Source organism: Somniosus microcephalus, chromosome 6 (assembly GCF_052327205.1).
Source record: "Somniosus microcephalus isolate GS21.2 chromosome 6, FLI_Smic_1.0, whole genome shotgun sequence".
NCBI lineage: Eukaryota > Metazoa > Chordata > Chondrichthyes > Squaliformes > Somniosidae > Somniosus > Somniosus microcephalus.
The window spans coordinates 237,226-251,439 of NC_140992.1; the positions used below are offsets into that span (position 1 = coordinate 237,226).

At 45.8% G+C, this 14,214-nt stretch overlaps 1 protein-coding gene across 1 annotated transcript; it reads left to right on the forward strand.

Moving 5' to 3' along the window:
- The first annotated feature begins 42 nt into the window (after nt 1-42).
- On the forward strand, nt 43-13,724 carry LOC147115361 (leucine-rich repeat-containing protein 34-like). Its single transcript, XM_085989616.1, has 3 exons — nt 43-3,578; nt 9,978-10,104; nt 12,524-13,724. The coding sequence occupies exons 1-3, from the start codon at nt 3,559-3,561 to the stop codon at nt 12,812-12,814; spliced, it is 438 nt and encodes a 145-aa protein (XP_085845742.1). The 5' UTR covers nt 43-3,558; the 3' UTR covers nt 12,815-13,724.
- Nucleotides 13,725-14,214: the final 490 nt, after the last annotated feature.

Below are 14,214 nucleotides of genomic sequence, written 5' to 3' on the forward strand. Positions count from 1 at the left end.
AGTAAATAATAAACGAGTAGTAAGAGGAGGGGTGGGGCTGATCAGGGCCCAAAAAAGGAGACCTACACATGGAGGCAGAGGGCATGGCTAAGGTACTAAACGAGTACTTTGCATCTGTCTTCAGCAAGGAAGAAGATGCTGCATAGACATAGTGACAGAGGAGGTAGAGGAGATACTGGATGGGATAAAATTGATAAAGAGGAGGTACTAGAAAGGCTGGCTGTACTTAAAGTAGATAAATCCCCAGGACCGGATGGGATGTATCCTAGGACGCTGAGGGAAGTGAAGGAAGAAATCGCGGAGGTACTGGCCATAATCATCCAATCCTCCTTAGAAACGGGGGTGGTGCCAGAGGACTGGAGAATTGCAAATATTTCACCCTTGTTCAAAAAAGGGTGTAAGGACAAACCCAGCAACTACAGGCCAGTCAGTTTAACCTCGGCAGTGGGGAAGCTTTTAGAAACGATAATCCGGGACAAAATTAACAGTCACTTGGACAAGTGTGGATTAATTAAGGAAAACCAGCACAGATTTGTTAAAGGCAAATCATGTTTAACCAATTTGATCAAGTTTTTTGATGCGATAACAGAGAGGGTTGATGAGGGCAATGCGGTTGATGTGTTGTACATGGATTTCCAAAAGGTGTTCGACAAAGTGCCACATAATAGGTTTTCCAGCAAAGTTGAAGCCCATGGAATAAAAGGGACAGTGGCTGCATGGATACAAAATTGGCTAAGTGACAGGAAACAGAGAGTAATGGTGAACGGTTGTTTTTTGGACTGGAGGAAGGTATACAATGGGATTACCCAGGGGTCGGTTCTAGGACTACTATTTTCTTGATATATATTAATGACTTGGATGTGGGTGTACAGGGCACAATTTCAGAATTTGCAGATGACACAAAACTTGGAAGTATAATGAACAGTGAGGGGGATAGTGATAGACTTCAAGAGGACATAGACGGACACATGGCAGATGAAATTTAACGCAGAAAATGCGAAGTGATATATTTTGGTAGAATGAGGAGAGGAAAATATAAACTAAAGGGTACAATCCTAAAGGGGGTTCATGAACAGAGACATCTGGGGTATATGTGCACAAATCGTTGAAGGTGGCAGGGCAGGTTGAGAAAGCAGTTAACAAAGCTTACAAGGTCCTGGGCTTCATGAATAGAGGTATAGAGTACAAAAGCAAGGAAATTATGATGAACCCACATAAAACACTGGTTCGGCCCCAACTGGAGTATTGTGTCCAATTCTGGCACTGCACTTTAGGAAGGATGTGAAGGCCTTAGAGAGGGTGCAGAAAAGATTTACGAGAATGGGGTTGTTCTCCTTTGAGCAAAGAAGATTGAGAGGAGATTTGATAGAGGTGTTCAAAATCATGAGAGATCTGGACAGAGTAGATAGAGGGAAATTGTTCCCATTGGCAGAAGGGTCAAGAACCAGAGGACACAGATTTAAGGTGATTGGCAAAAGAACCAAAGGCGACACAAGAAAAAAAAATTTACGCAGCGAGTGGTTATGATCTGGAATGCAATGCCTGAAAGGGTAGTGGAGGCAGACTCAATCGTGGCTTTCAAAAGGGAATTGGATAAGTACCTGAAAGAAAGAAAATTGCAGGGCTACGGGGAAAGGGCGGGGGAGTGGGACTAGCTGAGGTGCTCTTACAGAGAGTCGGCACAAGCTCATAGAGTCATAGAGTTATACAGCACAGAAAGAGGCCCTTCGGCCCATCGCGTCCACGCCGGCCATCAAGCCCTGTCTAATCCCATTTTCCAGCATTTGGTCCGTAGCCTTGTATGCTATGGCATTTCAAGTGCTCATCTAAATGCTTCTTGAATGTTGTGAGGGTTCCTGCCTCTACCACCCTTTCAGGCAGTGAGTTCCAGATTCCAATCACCCTCTGGGTGAAAAAGTTTTTCCTCAAATCCCCTCTAAACCTCCTGCCCCTTACCTTGAATCTATGCCCCCTTGTTATTGACCCCTCTACTAAGGGGAAAAGCTCCTTTCTATCCACCCTATCTATGCCCCTCATAATTTTGTACACCTCAATCAGGTCCCCCCTCAGCCTTCTCTGCTCCAAGGAAAACAACCCCAGCCTGTCCAGTCTTTCTTCATAGCTGAAGTGCTCCAGCCCAGGTAACATCCTGGTAAATCTCATCTGCACCCTCTCCAAAGCAATCACATCCTTCCTATAGTGTGGCGACCAGAACTGCACACAGTACTCCAGCTGTGGCCTTACCAGCATTTTGTACAGCTCCATCATAACCTCCCTGCTCTTATATTCTATGCCTCGGCTAATGAAGGCAAGTATCCCATATGCCTTTTTAACCACCTTATCCACCTGTTCTGCTGCCTTCAGGGATCTGTGTACATGCACACCAAGGTTCCTCTGATCCTCTGTCTTTCCTAGGGTCTTACCATTCATTGTGTATTCCCTTGCCTTGTTAGTCCATCCAAAATGCATCACCTCACACTTTTCTGGGTTAAATTCCATTTGCCACTGTTCCGCCCATCTGACCAACCCATCTATATCGTCCTGTAGCCTGAGGCTTCCCGCCTCGCTATTTACCACCCCACCAATTTTTGTGTCATCTGCGAACTTACTGATCATACCTTTTACATTCACATCCAAATCATTAATGTAGACCACAAACAACAAGGGACCCAGCACCGATCCCTGCGGTACCCCACTAGACACAGGCTTCCAGTCACAAAAACAACCTTCGACCATCACCCTCTGCCTTCTGCCACTAAGCCAGTTTTGGATCCAATGTGCCAAGGCACCCTGGATCCCATGGGCTCTTACTTTCCTGACCAGTCTCCTATGCGGGACTTTATCAAAAGCCTTACTGAAATTCATGTAAACCACATCCACTGCACTACCCTCATCCACACACCTAGTCACCCCCTCAAAAAATTCAATCAAATTGGTCAGACATGATCTTCCCTTGACAAAGCCATGTTGACTATCCCTAATTAATCCCTGCCTCGCCAAGTGGAGACCAATTCTGTCCCTCAGAATTTTTTCCAATAATTTCCCTACCACTGATGTTAGGCTCACTGGCCTGTAATTCCCTGGTTTATCCCTACTACCCTTCTTGAATAATGGTACTACGTTAGCTGTTCTCCAGTCCTCTGGCACATCCCCTGTGGCCAGAGAGGTTCTGAAAATTTGTGTCGGAGCCCCTGCAATCTCCTCCTTTGCCTCAATGGGCCGAATGGCCTCCTTCTGTGCTGTAACCATTCTATGATTCTATGATGAGACGCTCCTTAAAACCTACCTCTTTGGGGGATTGAGTATGGGCACTTAAACTGAGATGAGTTGTGCTGTGGTTTTTGGGATGAATATTAAAAAATATTCTGTAGATTTTCTCGATGTTGTGCAGCAGAGAGAGATCATTGAATTTGTTACGACAGTAACCAGATATCCAGCGATGGAGCAAAGTCTTTGGCTGAGCTGCTTAAACACAATACTCCCCTGAAGATTCTGGATTTGGCTGCAAACAGGATTGAGGACGATGGACTGGTTTACATTAGTGAGGCTCTTCGCTACATGAATGACCAGCTGATAGCGTGAGTTCGTCAGCACTCTAATCTAATCTGCCCAAAATCTAGCGTGATAAATGGGTTAATCCAGGAGCAAGCGGTCTTCCAGTTCAAAACCTCAACATTCGCAAACCTGGGTAAAATAATTCTTCCCCACCGGATATTGGATGTGGAACTGACTCCCAGAGAAGGCACTTCATTCTGGAAAAATTGATACCTTTAAAATAGAATTGGATGAACAAGTGTCGGGAAAGGGGACTGATGGTTATATAGATATTGGCCCCAAACTTTCTGTATAAACGGGCTGGAAACTTAGAAACATAGAAATATAGAAGATAGGAGCAGGAGTAGACCATTCGGTCCCTTGAGCCTGTTCCGCCATTTAATGAGATCATGGCTGATCATCCAAACTCAGTACCCTGTCCCTGCTTTCTCCCCATATCCCTTGATGCCTTTAGCCTTAAGAAATATATCCAACTCCTTCTTGAATATACAGGAAACTTTGCGATATCCGGCACCGACGGGACCGGCGTGATGCCGATCTATGAAAACTTCCGGACAGACCACGCTAATGTTGAAGGATACGGAGGTTTTCATCTCCGTATCTGACAACAAACACTGTTGCTTAGCAACAGCTTGTAAACAGTCGGCCCATACCTTGGAAGCATCTCTGTAGCTTAGCAACAGCTTCAGAGAGGCTTTCCAGAGACTGACTGTTTAAAAAAAATGCTAGGAGAAGAAAAAAAAAACTAACAAAACGGCTGCTGATTTCTGCTATTAGATCGAGGTTTCCGGACAGACAACCTCCGGATAAACCAAAGTTTCCTGTATTTAAGAGAAATCCACAGGTTCACCACTCTCTGGGTGAAGAAATTCCTCCTCATCTCAGTCCTAAATAGCTTACCCCTATCCTTAGACTGTGACCTCTGGTTCTGGACTCCCCCGCCATTGGGAACATCCTTCCTGCATCTAGTCTGTCTAGTCCTGTTAGAATTTTATAAGTTTCAATGAGATCCCCTCTCATTCTTCTAAACTCTAGCGAATGTAAGCCTAATCGACCCAATCTCTCTTCATACGTCATTCCTGCCATCCCAGGTATCAGTCTGGTGAATTTTCGCTGCACTCCCTCCATGGCAAGAATATCCTTCCTCAGATAAGGCGACCAAAACTGCACACAATACTGAAGGTGTGGTCTCACCAAGGCCCTGTACAACTGCAGCAAGACATCCTTGCTCCTGTACTCGAATCCTCTCGCTATGAAGGCCAACATACTATTTGCCTTCTTAACCGCCTGCTGCACCTGCATGCTTACCTTCAGCGACTGGTGCACAAGGACGCCCAGGTCTCGTTGCACTTCCCCTTTTCCCAATCTATTGCCGTTCAGATAATTGTCTTCCTGTTTTTGCCACCAAAGTGGATAACCTCGCATTTATCCACATTATAGTGCATCTGCCATGCATCTGCCCAATCACCCAACCTGTCCAAATCATACTGGAGTTTCTCGGCATCCTCCTCACAGCACACACGCCCACCCAGCTTTGTGTTGTCTGCAAACTTGGAGATATTACATCTAGTTCCCTTGTCTGGATCATTAATATGTATTGTGAATAGCTGGGGTCCTAGCACCGATCCCTGCAGTACCCCACTAGTCACTGCCTGCCACTCGGAAAAAGACCCTTTTATCCCAACTCTTTGCTTCCTGTCTGCCAACCAGTTCTCTATCCAAGTCAGTACCTTACCCCCCAATCCCATGTGCTTTAACTTTACACGCCAATCTCTTATGCGGGACCTTATCGAAAGCCTTCTGAAAGTCCAAATACACCACATCCACTGGTTCTCCCTTATCTTTTCTACCAGTTACATCCTCAAAAAATTCCAGTCCAAAGATGTGCGGGTTAGGTTGATTGGCTATGATAAAAATTGACCCTTAGTGTTAGGGGGATTAAATACGTGGGGTTATGGGGATAGGGTGGGGTAGGAGTTATGGGGATCGGGTGGGATATGTGTCGGTGCAGGCTCGATGGGCCGAAATGGCCTCTATCTGCACTGTGGGGTTTCTGTGATTCTGTGATTAGTCAAGCATGATTTACCTTTTGTAAATCCATGTTGACTTTGTCCGATCCTGTCACTGGTTTCCAAGTGCTCTGCTATTACATCTTTTATAATGGACTCTAGCATTTTCCCCACTACCGATGTCAGGCTTACCGGTCTGTAATTCCCCGTTTTCTCTCTACCACCTTTTTTAAATAGTGGGGTAACATTAGCTACCCTCCAATCCATGGGAACTATTCCAGAGTCTATAGAATTTTGGAAGATGACCAGAAATGCATCATCTATTTCTAGGGCCACTTCCTTAAGTACCCTAGGATGTAGATTATCAGGCCCAGGGGATTTATCGGCCTTCAATGCTATCAATTTCCCTAACATCATTTCCCTACAAATACTGATTTCATTCAATTCCTCCCTCTCATTAACCCCTATGTTCCCCGACATCTCTGGGAGGTTATTTGTGTCCTCCTTTGTGAAGACAGAACCAAAGTATGTATTTAATTGGTCGGCCATTTCTTTGTTCCCCATTATAAATTCCCCTGATTCTGACTGCAAGGGACCTACGCTTGACTTCACCAATCTTTTTCTCTTCACATATCTATAGATCAGCGAGGGGCCACCTTTCTGGGGGATTATGGTGGGAGACAGAGAAACTCCTTGTGGAATTTTAGGGCCAATATGTTGGACACATCGCTTAGATCAGCATGGAACAGTGGGAGTGTAGAGGAAGAAGATAGTCAAAAGATTCTAATGTTAAAACTAGAAATAGGATAGAAAAATAGATTAAAGCAGAGGTCAAGAACAATTCAAGTGTTAAAAATCAATTTAAAATACAAACAGTTTAAGTGCTTATTTTAACAGTTGGAGTAATTACTCCAGTTAAAGAAAATCCATTACTTTATCTAATAGAATGGCAGAACAGGTTTCAGCAGCTGAATTGCCTCCTCCTGTTCCTATGTCCTATCCTGCAATGTTGGTGTTTATTTCACTGTCAGAGTGAGTGAACTGAAAACTATCAAAACTGGTTTATCCGGAGCAGGTGTGACAGACTCACAAACTTCCAAAGTCCTGAAGTCTTTAATAACAACAGAAAATGCTGGAAAAACTCAGCAAGTCAGGCAACATCCGTGGAGAGAAATTTGAGTTGACGTTTCGGGTTTGACCCTTCTTCAAAACTGGAGAGAAAAGGAACTAGATCGAAGGCAGGGCTGCGATCGGACAAAAGAATAAAAGAACCAAAAGAAGTAAAAGAGATTAGAAGCTAGACGAGATGGTAATAGGCTGTGATTAGGTGTAAAGTGTACTGGCAGGGCAAAAGATAGCTGCCAGGTGTGAGAGAGAAACAAAAGGAAAGGGGGGGGGGAAAAGGAAAGGAGTGGAAAAATATAAGTGAAAATGAAATAGGGGCCGAGGTTATGATCTGAAATTGTTGAACTCAATATTGAGACCGGAAGGCTGCAGACTGCCTAATCGGAAGATGAGGTGCTGTTCCTCGAGTTTACGTTGAGCTTCCGTGGAACAGTACAAGAGGCCAAGGACGGTGAGGTCCGAGTGGGAATGGAGCGGTGAATTGAAATGACAGGCGACCGGAAGCTCAGGGTCACCCTTACGGACTTGTTTTGAAGAAGGGTCAAACCCGAAACGTCAACTCAAATTTCTCTCCACGGATGTTGCCTGACTTGCTGAGTTTTTCCAGCATTTTCTGTTGTTATTTCGGATTTCCAACATCTGCAGTATTTTGCTATCCCCTGAAGTCTTTAGGTGTGTTCACAACACAGAAAACATGACAGCCTGGAATGTGTAACTTGATCTAGTCAGTGCAGTCAGGCTGGAGACAGCTCTTAGAGAATCACCAGCAGACAAGGCATAGTGTTTATACTCCGCAGATTACAGACACTCTGTTTATACTCCTCACATAAGATAGTCACTAATAAATCCAATAGGGAATTCAGGAGAAACTTCTTTACCGAGAGAGTGGTTGGAATGTGGAATTCGCTACCACAGGGAGTGGTTGAGATGAATACTATAAATGCATTTAAGGGGAAGCTGGATAGGTACATGACAGAGAAAGGAATAGAAGGATATGCTGATAGGGTGAGATGAAGTGGGGTGGGAGGAGGCTCATGTGGAGCATAAACACCGGCATGGACCAGTTGGGCCGAATGGCCTATTTCTGTGCTGTAAATTCTATGTAGAATAATGCTGTGGCTGCTGGGGGTTAATTAATTTTTATTCTTTTATGGGATGTGGGCGTCGCTGGCGAAGCCAGCATTTATTGCCCATCCTTAGTTGCCCTTGAGAAGGTGGTGGTGAGCTGCCTTCTTGAACTCCTGCAGTCTGTGTGGTGAAGGTACTCCCACAGTGCTGTTAGGGAGGGAGTTCCAGGATTTTGACCCAGCGACGATGAAGGAACGGCCGATATATTTCCAAGTATCTTAAGGCTAAAGGGATCAAGGGATATGGGGAGAAAGCAGGGACTGGGTACTGAATTTGGATGATCAGCCATGATCTCATTGAATGGCGGAGCAGGCTCGAGGCGCCGAATGGCCTACTCCTATCTTCTATGTTTCAAGTCAGGATGGTGTGTGACTTGCAGGGTAACTTGGAGGTGGTGGTGTTCCCATGCACCTGCTGCCCTTGTCCTTCTAGGTGGTTCAAGACTGAGATCGATAGATATTTGTTAAGTAAGGGTATCAAGGGATATGGAATAAAGGCGAGTAAATGGAGTTAAGATTTGAATGGCAGAACAGGCTCGAGGGGCCGAATGGCCTCCTCCTATTCCTATGTTCCTAGGTAATGTTTGCAACATCAGACAATCTGCAGTCTATTGGCACATTCACCAAGCGAGCATCTACATCAAGGTCCCAGGAGCCCAAGGAGATACAGGCCTCAGCCGCAGGCTTCTTTCAAAGGGGTCATGGATGGGACACATGTAGCCCTTTATGCTTCTCCCTGCAGTACCTACATGAATTAGAAGGTCTGTCTAGCTGGTGTTTGACCATTGACACTGCATCTTGCAAAGTGGAAACCAAATCTCCAGGTTGCAGTCATGATGCATTTAATCTCCAGCAGTCTCCTATTCATAAGAACATAAGAAATAGGAGCAGGAGTAGGCCATTCGGCCCCTCGAGCCTGCTCCACAATTCAATAAGATCATGGGTGATCTTCTACCTCAACCTCACTTTCCTGCACTAACCCCATATCCCTTGATTCCCTTAATATCCAAAAATCTATCAATCTCTGACTTAAATATACTCAACAACTGAACCTCCACAGCCCTCGGGTAGAGAATTCCAAAGATTCACCATCCTCTGAGTGAAGAAATTTCTCCTCATCTCAGTCCTAAATGGCCAACCCCTTATTCTGAGACTGTGACCCCTGGTTCTAGACTCCGCAGCCAGGGGAAACATCCTCCCTGCATCTACCCTGTTGAGCCCCGTAAGAATTTTTAATATTTCAATGAGATCACCTCTCATTCTTCTAAACTCTAGAGAATATAAGCCTAGTCTACTCAATCTCTCCTCATAGGACAATCCCCCCATCCCAGGAACCAGTCTGGTGAACCTTTGTTGCACTCCCTCTATGGCAAGTATATCCTTCCTTAGGTAAGGAGACCAAAACTGTACACAATACTCCAGGTCTGGTCTCACCAGGGCAGTAATTGCAGTAAGACATCTTTACTCTTATACTCAAATCCTCTTGTAATATAGGCCAACATACCATTTACTTTCTTAATTGCTTGCTGTACTTGCATGTTAACTTTCAGTGATTTATGTACAACGACACCCAGGTCCCTCTGAACACCAACATTTCCCAACCATTCAAAAAATACCCTGTTTTTCTATTTTTCTAACCAAAGTATTCCACCTGGGGATCAAGGGAAAACCTTCCACTGGCTGGAGTCATATCTAGCACAAAGGAAGGTGGTTGTTGGAGGCCAATCATCTAAGCCCCAGGACATCACTGCAGGAGTTCCTCAGGGCAGTGTCCTAGGTCCAATCATCTTCGGCTGCTTCATGAATGACCTTCCCTCCATCATAAAGTCAGAAATGGGGATGTTTGTGATGATTGCACAGTGTTCAACGCCATTTGCAATTCCTCAGATAATGAAGCAGTCTGTGCCCAAATGCAGCAAGACCTGGACAACATCCCGCTTGGACTGATAAGTGGCAAGTAACATTCGTGCCGCACCAGTACCAGGCAATGACCATCTCCAACAAGATCGAGTTTAACCACTGCCCCATGACATTCAATGGCATTACCATTGCCAAATCCCCCATCAATATTAAAGTTTCTAAATAAAAATTGTGAAGTAATCATACTAAAAGTTTTGAAACCCATTTATGAAATTAATTTAAATATCTTGTTTTCCACCAGATTGTCTGTGGCCAGGAACAGCATCGCTGGCATTGGTCTGGTGGCACTCGCAAATGCCTTGAAATCCAATACAACCCTGACTAATGTCTACATCTGGGGCAATGACTTGGATGAATCAGCCTGCTCAGTAAGAGAAAATATGTCCTTTCTTCTTGGATTAGACTTTATAATTGAGCTCCAACACAACTAGAGTAAGTGAAGTGACTATAGGAGGGGGCCATTCAGCCCCTCGAGCCTGTTCTGCCATTCTGTTAGATCATGGCTGATCTGTATATTAATTCCATTTACTCACCTTGGTTCCGTAACCCTTAATAACCTTGCATAACAAAACTCTATCAATCTCGGTTTTGAAATTTTCAATTGACCCCACCCTCAGCAGCCTTTGGGGGGGAGAGTTCCAGATTTCCACTACCCGTTGTGTGAAGAATTGCTTCCTGACATCACCCCTGAACGGCCTGGCTCTCATTTTAAGTGAAGTGAAGATATGGCCCAGGTTGTCCCAGACTTCACACACCAATAGAATTTTTTTTTAAATCACCAATTGTCTGGGCTCAGTAACCACAGGCAGGAGTGTTCAGCTCATGGGCTGGGACCCTGGGTTTCAATCCCACTCTTCATTTATCTTCACTTTCAGGTATTCCTGAATTTCTGCCTATCTCAGGGAAAAGATCTATCTTCTGCTCAAAGCACGGCTTCTGTAAGACGTTAGTGGAAAGGCTAACGATCCAGCAAGTTTGGTTGGTTTTGTTAAAGGGTCTTCAAAGTGACATATGAAGCTTAAGATTCTGAAGGGAATTAAAAAAGCTGCACTGGGAACTCAGTTACTGTTGTGAAGAATTTGAAAATCAGGGGACGTGAGTTTAAATCAGAAGTTAGGGTGAGAAGGGAAATTGGGCAGATTTTTCACCCAGAGTCAAAGGGCTAAAAATTGAGCTTCGCTAGCGCCCCGGAAAAATTAGTGCCCCCGCGCCAGAAACTGAGTGGCTGCACCCCAAGAGGGAAGCGGGGCACTACTGGAGGCGCCCCGCATCCCTCTTGGGGCGCTGTGAGTCAATATTACGGCGTTATGTCGCGCCACGGTATTGCAGGCCTTCCTCCCCTTCTTAAAGGGGAGGGGCCTTGTACAGTGCGACCTGGGGCCCCCGGGGATCGGGAGTGCAGGCAAAAGAGCCCGGCACTCAAGAGAAGTGCCGTGCTCTTGGAGCGCAGCCAGCACTCCGCGGGGGGGAGGGGGAGCCTTTCAGGAGGTCTGGGACGGGAGTGCAGGCAGGTGCTGCCAGGCGGCCAGCAACAAAAATGGCCGCCCCACACCTCGCCTTTAAATTGCGCCTCCCCAGCCACAGGTATGCCCCCCTGACCCCGTCGGACATAACGTCCGGCGGTAAGTCAGGGGGTGCTCCCGAAGTTCGTGGCCGGGGTGTGAGCGGGGTGCTGCGCACACCAATGACGTCATCGCCAGCAGCGCAGCGCCACAGGGCGCTACCAGTTAACACCACCACTAACCTCCCGCTGAATTTTGCAGGAGGTGTGGGCAGTGCCACACCCGGGCGCTAGTTGTGTTGCGTCCCATTAGCGCCCTCTTAAGGCGCTAACGGGAGGCGCAACCAACTGAATTTTTCCCCCAAAGAGTCATAAAATATATGACCGCATCTGAAAAAGGAATTGAGGGATCTGGCTGGAGAGAGGTCAGGAGGTGGGGTGATCGGAGGTCAGGAGGTGGGGTGATCGGAGGTCAGGAGGTGGGGTGATCGGAGGTCAGGAGGTGAGGTGATCGGAGGTCAGGAGGTGGGGTGATCGGAGGTCAGGAGGTGGGGTGATCGGAGGTCAGGAGGTGGGGTGATCGGCGGTCAGGCCTGACAGGAAATTGGATAATGCTGAGACATTGAGTCACTGAGCACATGGCTTTGACTCTGAGAAACAACTCCTCATCTCCCCCATGCATCAGGGGCGCTTAATCAAGGGGTGAATCCCAGGCTAACCTGGGAATTCCACCCTTTACACCTTTAAAAGGACTAATTTGAACTCTCACCTGCTGGGAGTCGGGTGAATCCTTTTGAAAGGCCCAACCATCACCTAAACTGAGACAAGTGATGGGGAAAAGCATCAAATACTTTGGGTCTTGTGGCAAACTGAGCTGAAACTGTAGCAGCTGGTTTGTGTCTTCGGCCCAGGGGCATCTGTCAGCTCTGCCTCATGAGCCTGTGTGAGCTGGTGATGCTAAGGACCTTATCAGGGGCCCAAGGTCCAACCTAACCATGCGTGAGCTCCCCACCCCTATCCTCACAATGTGGGCGGAGGAGTCCATTCCCCGCAGAATCGCAGTGTGTAGAAAAGCTGGAGAGTTTTTGTGCTCTGTGTTTTTGGGGAACGACGGGCACACACTGAACTGATCTGTTGAAATGGCCAGGTAGTGAGTGAGGCTCAGATACATATAGAATTGCATCAAAATTATAACACAGAAACAGGTGTTTGTGAGGGTTTGATTTAGGAGTAACAGCTGATTCCACAGACCTCTGCCCTTTAACACTTCTCATTTACTATTTCAGGATTTTGCAAATCTGTTAAAAGTTGGGCGTTTGAAGGCACAGCGAACGGACATCAGCCCGTACTGGATCGATGGGCGGGTCTACCTGGCTGAGCTTGCTCACGGGCTGCAGATGCATTATTACTGGACTCCCCTGTATGGGGAGCAGGATGATGCAGCTTGTAACGCCAGCACATTTCTGCTGAAAGAACCGGACACTTCCATGAGCCAGATAGACATAGAAGAGTCCATAGATACTGCCAGCACAGAAGGAGGCTATTCGTCCCAACTTGTCTCTGCTGGCTCTTTGTAACAGCTCTCCAATTAATCCCACACCCCAGCTTTTTCCCCATAGCCCTGCAAATGTTTCCTTTTTAAGTATATAATCCAATTCCATTTCAAAATTAATATTGAATCTGCTTCCTTCACCCTTTCAGGCAGTGCATTCCAGATCACATCAACGTGCTGCATAAAAATAAATTCTCATCTCCCCTTTGCTTCTTTTGCCAATTATTTTAAATCTGTGTCCTCTGGTTACCGACCCCCCGCCACTGGAAACAGTTTCTCCCTATCTACTCTATCAAAACCCCTCATAATTTTGAACACCTATTAAATCTCCCCTTAACGTTCTCTGCTCTAAGGAGAACAAACTCAGCTTCTCCAGTCTCTCCATATAACTAAAGTCCCTCATCGCTGGAACCATTCTAGTAAATCTCTTCTGCACCCTCTCCAAGGTCTTGACATTCTTCCTAAAGCGTGGTGCCCAGAATTGAACACAATACTCCAGCTGGGGCCTAACCAGTGATTTATACAGGTTCATCATAACTTCCTGGCTTTTGTACTCCATGCCTCTATTTATAAAACCAAGGATCACGTGTGCCTTTTTAATAGCTTCATCTTTTCACCTTCAAAGATTTGTGTACTCCCCAGTCTCTCTGTTCCCGCATCCCCTTTAAAATACCATTTAAAGTTATGAAACCTCAGATTGTTTGAAGCAAATAATCAGATGTGATCAGATAAATATAATCTCTATCAATTCTATCAATGTGATATTTCTGTTAGTGCGAATTGTATAATTTAATGAAAGTTAGATTAAATGGCACACTTAGCACTATTCTACCTCTCGGCCAATGAACTTCCGGATATCTTACCACAGATATATTTATTCTCTGAATTACAAAATACACAACAGATGTTTAATAAACTGCTCTTGTTAAACTGTACAGTATGGAATTTCCAATCCCTCTATCAGATCTCCTCAGAACCTTGAGTGCCAAGAGCCCTGGTTTCTTCTCATAACTGAAGCCTCTGATCCCTGGGATCATAGAAGAATCATCATAGAAATTTACGGCACAGAAGGCGGCCATTCAGCCCATCGTGTCTGTGCCAGCCGACAAAGGGCTATCCAGCCTAATCCCACTTTCCAGCTCTTGGTCCGTAGCCCTATAGGTTACAGCACTTCAAGTGCATACCCAAGTACTTTTTTAATGTGATGAGGGTTTCTGCCTCTACCACCCTTTCAGGCAGTGAGTTCCAGACCCCCACCACCCTCTGGGTGAAAAAAGTTCTCCTCAACTCCCCTCTAATCATTTCAGTGAATCTCTCCTGCCCCCTCTCCATGGCCCACACATCCTTCCTAAAGTGAGGAGCCCAAAACTGGACACACTATTCTAATTGCAATCTAACTGACAATAGGGAGCAGAAACAAAAGAG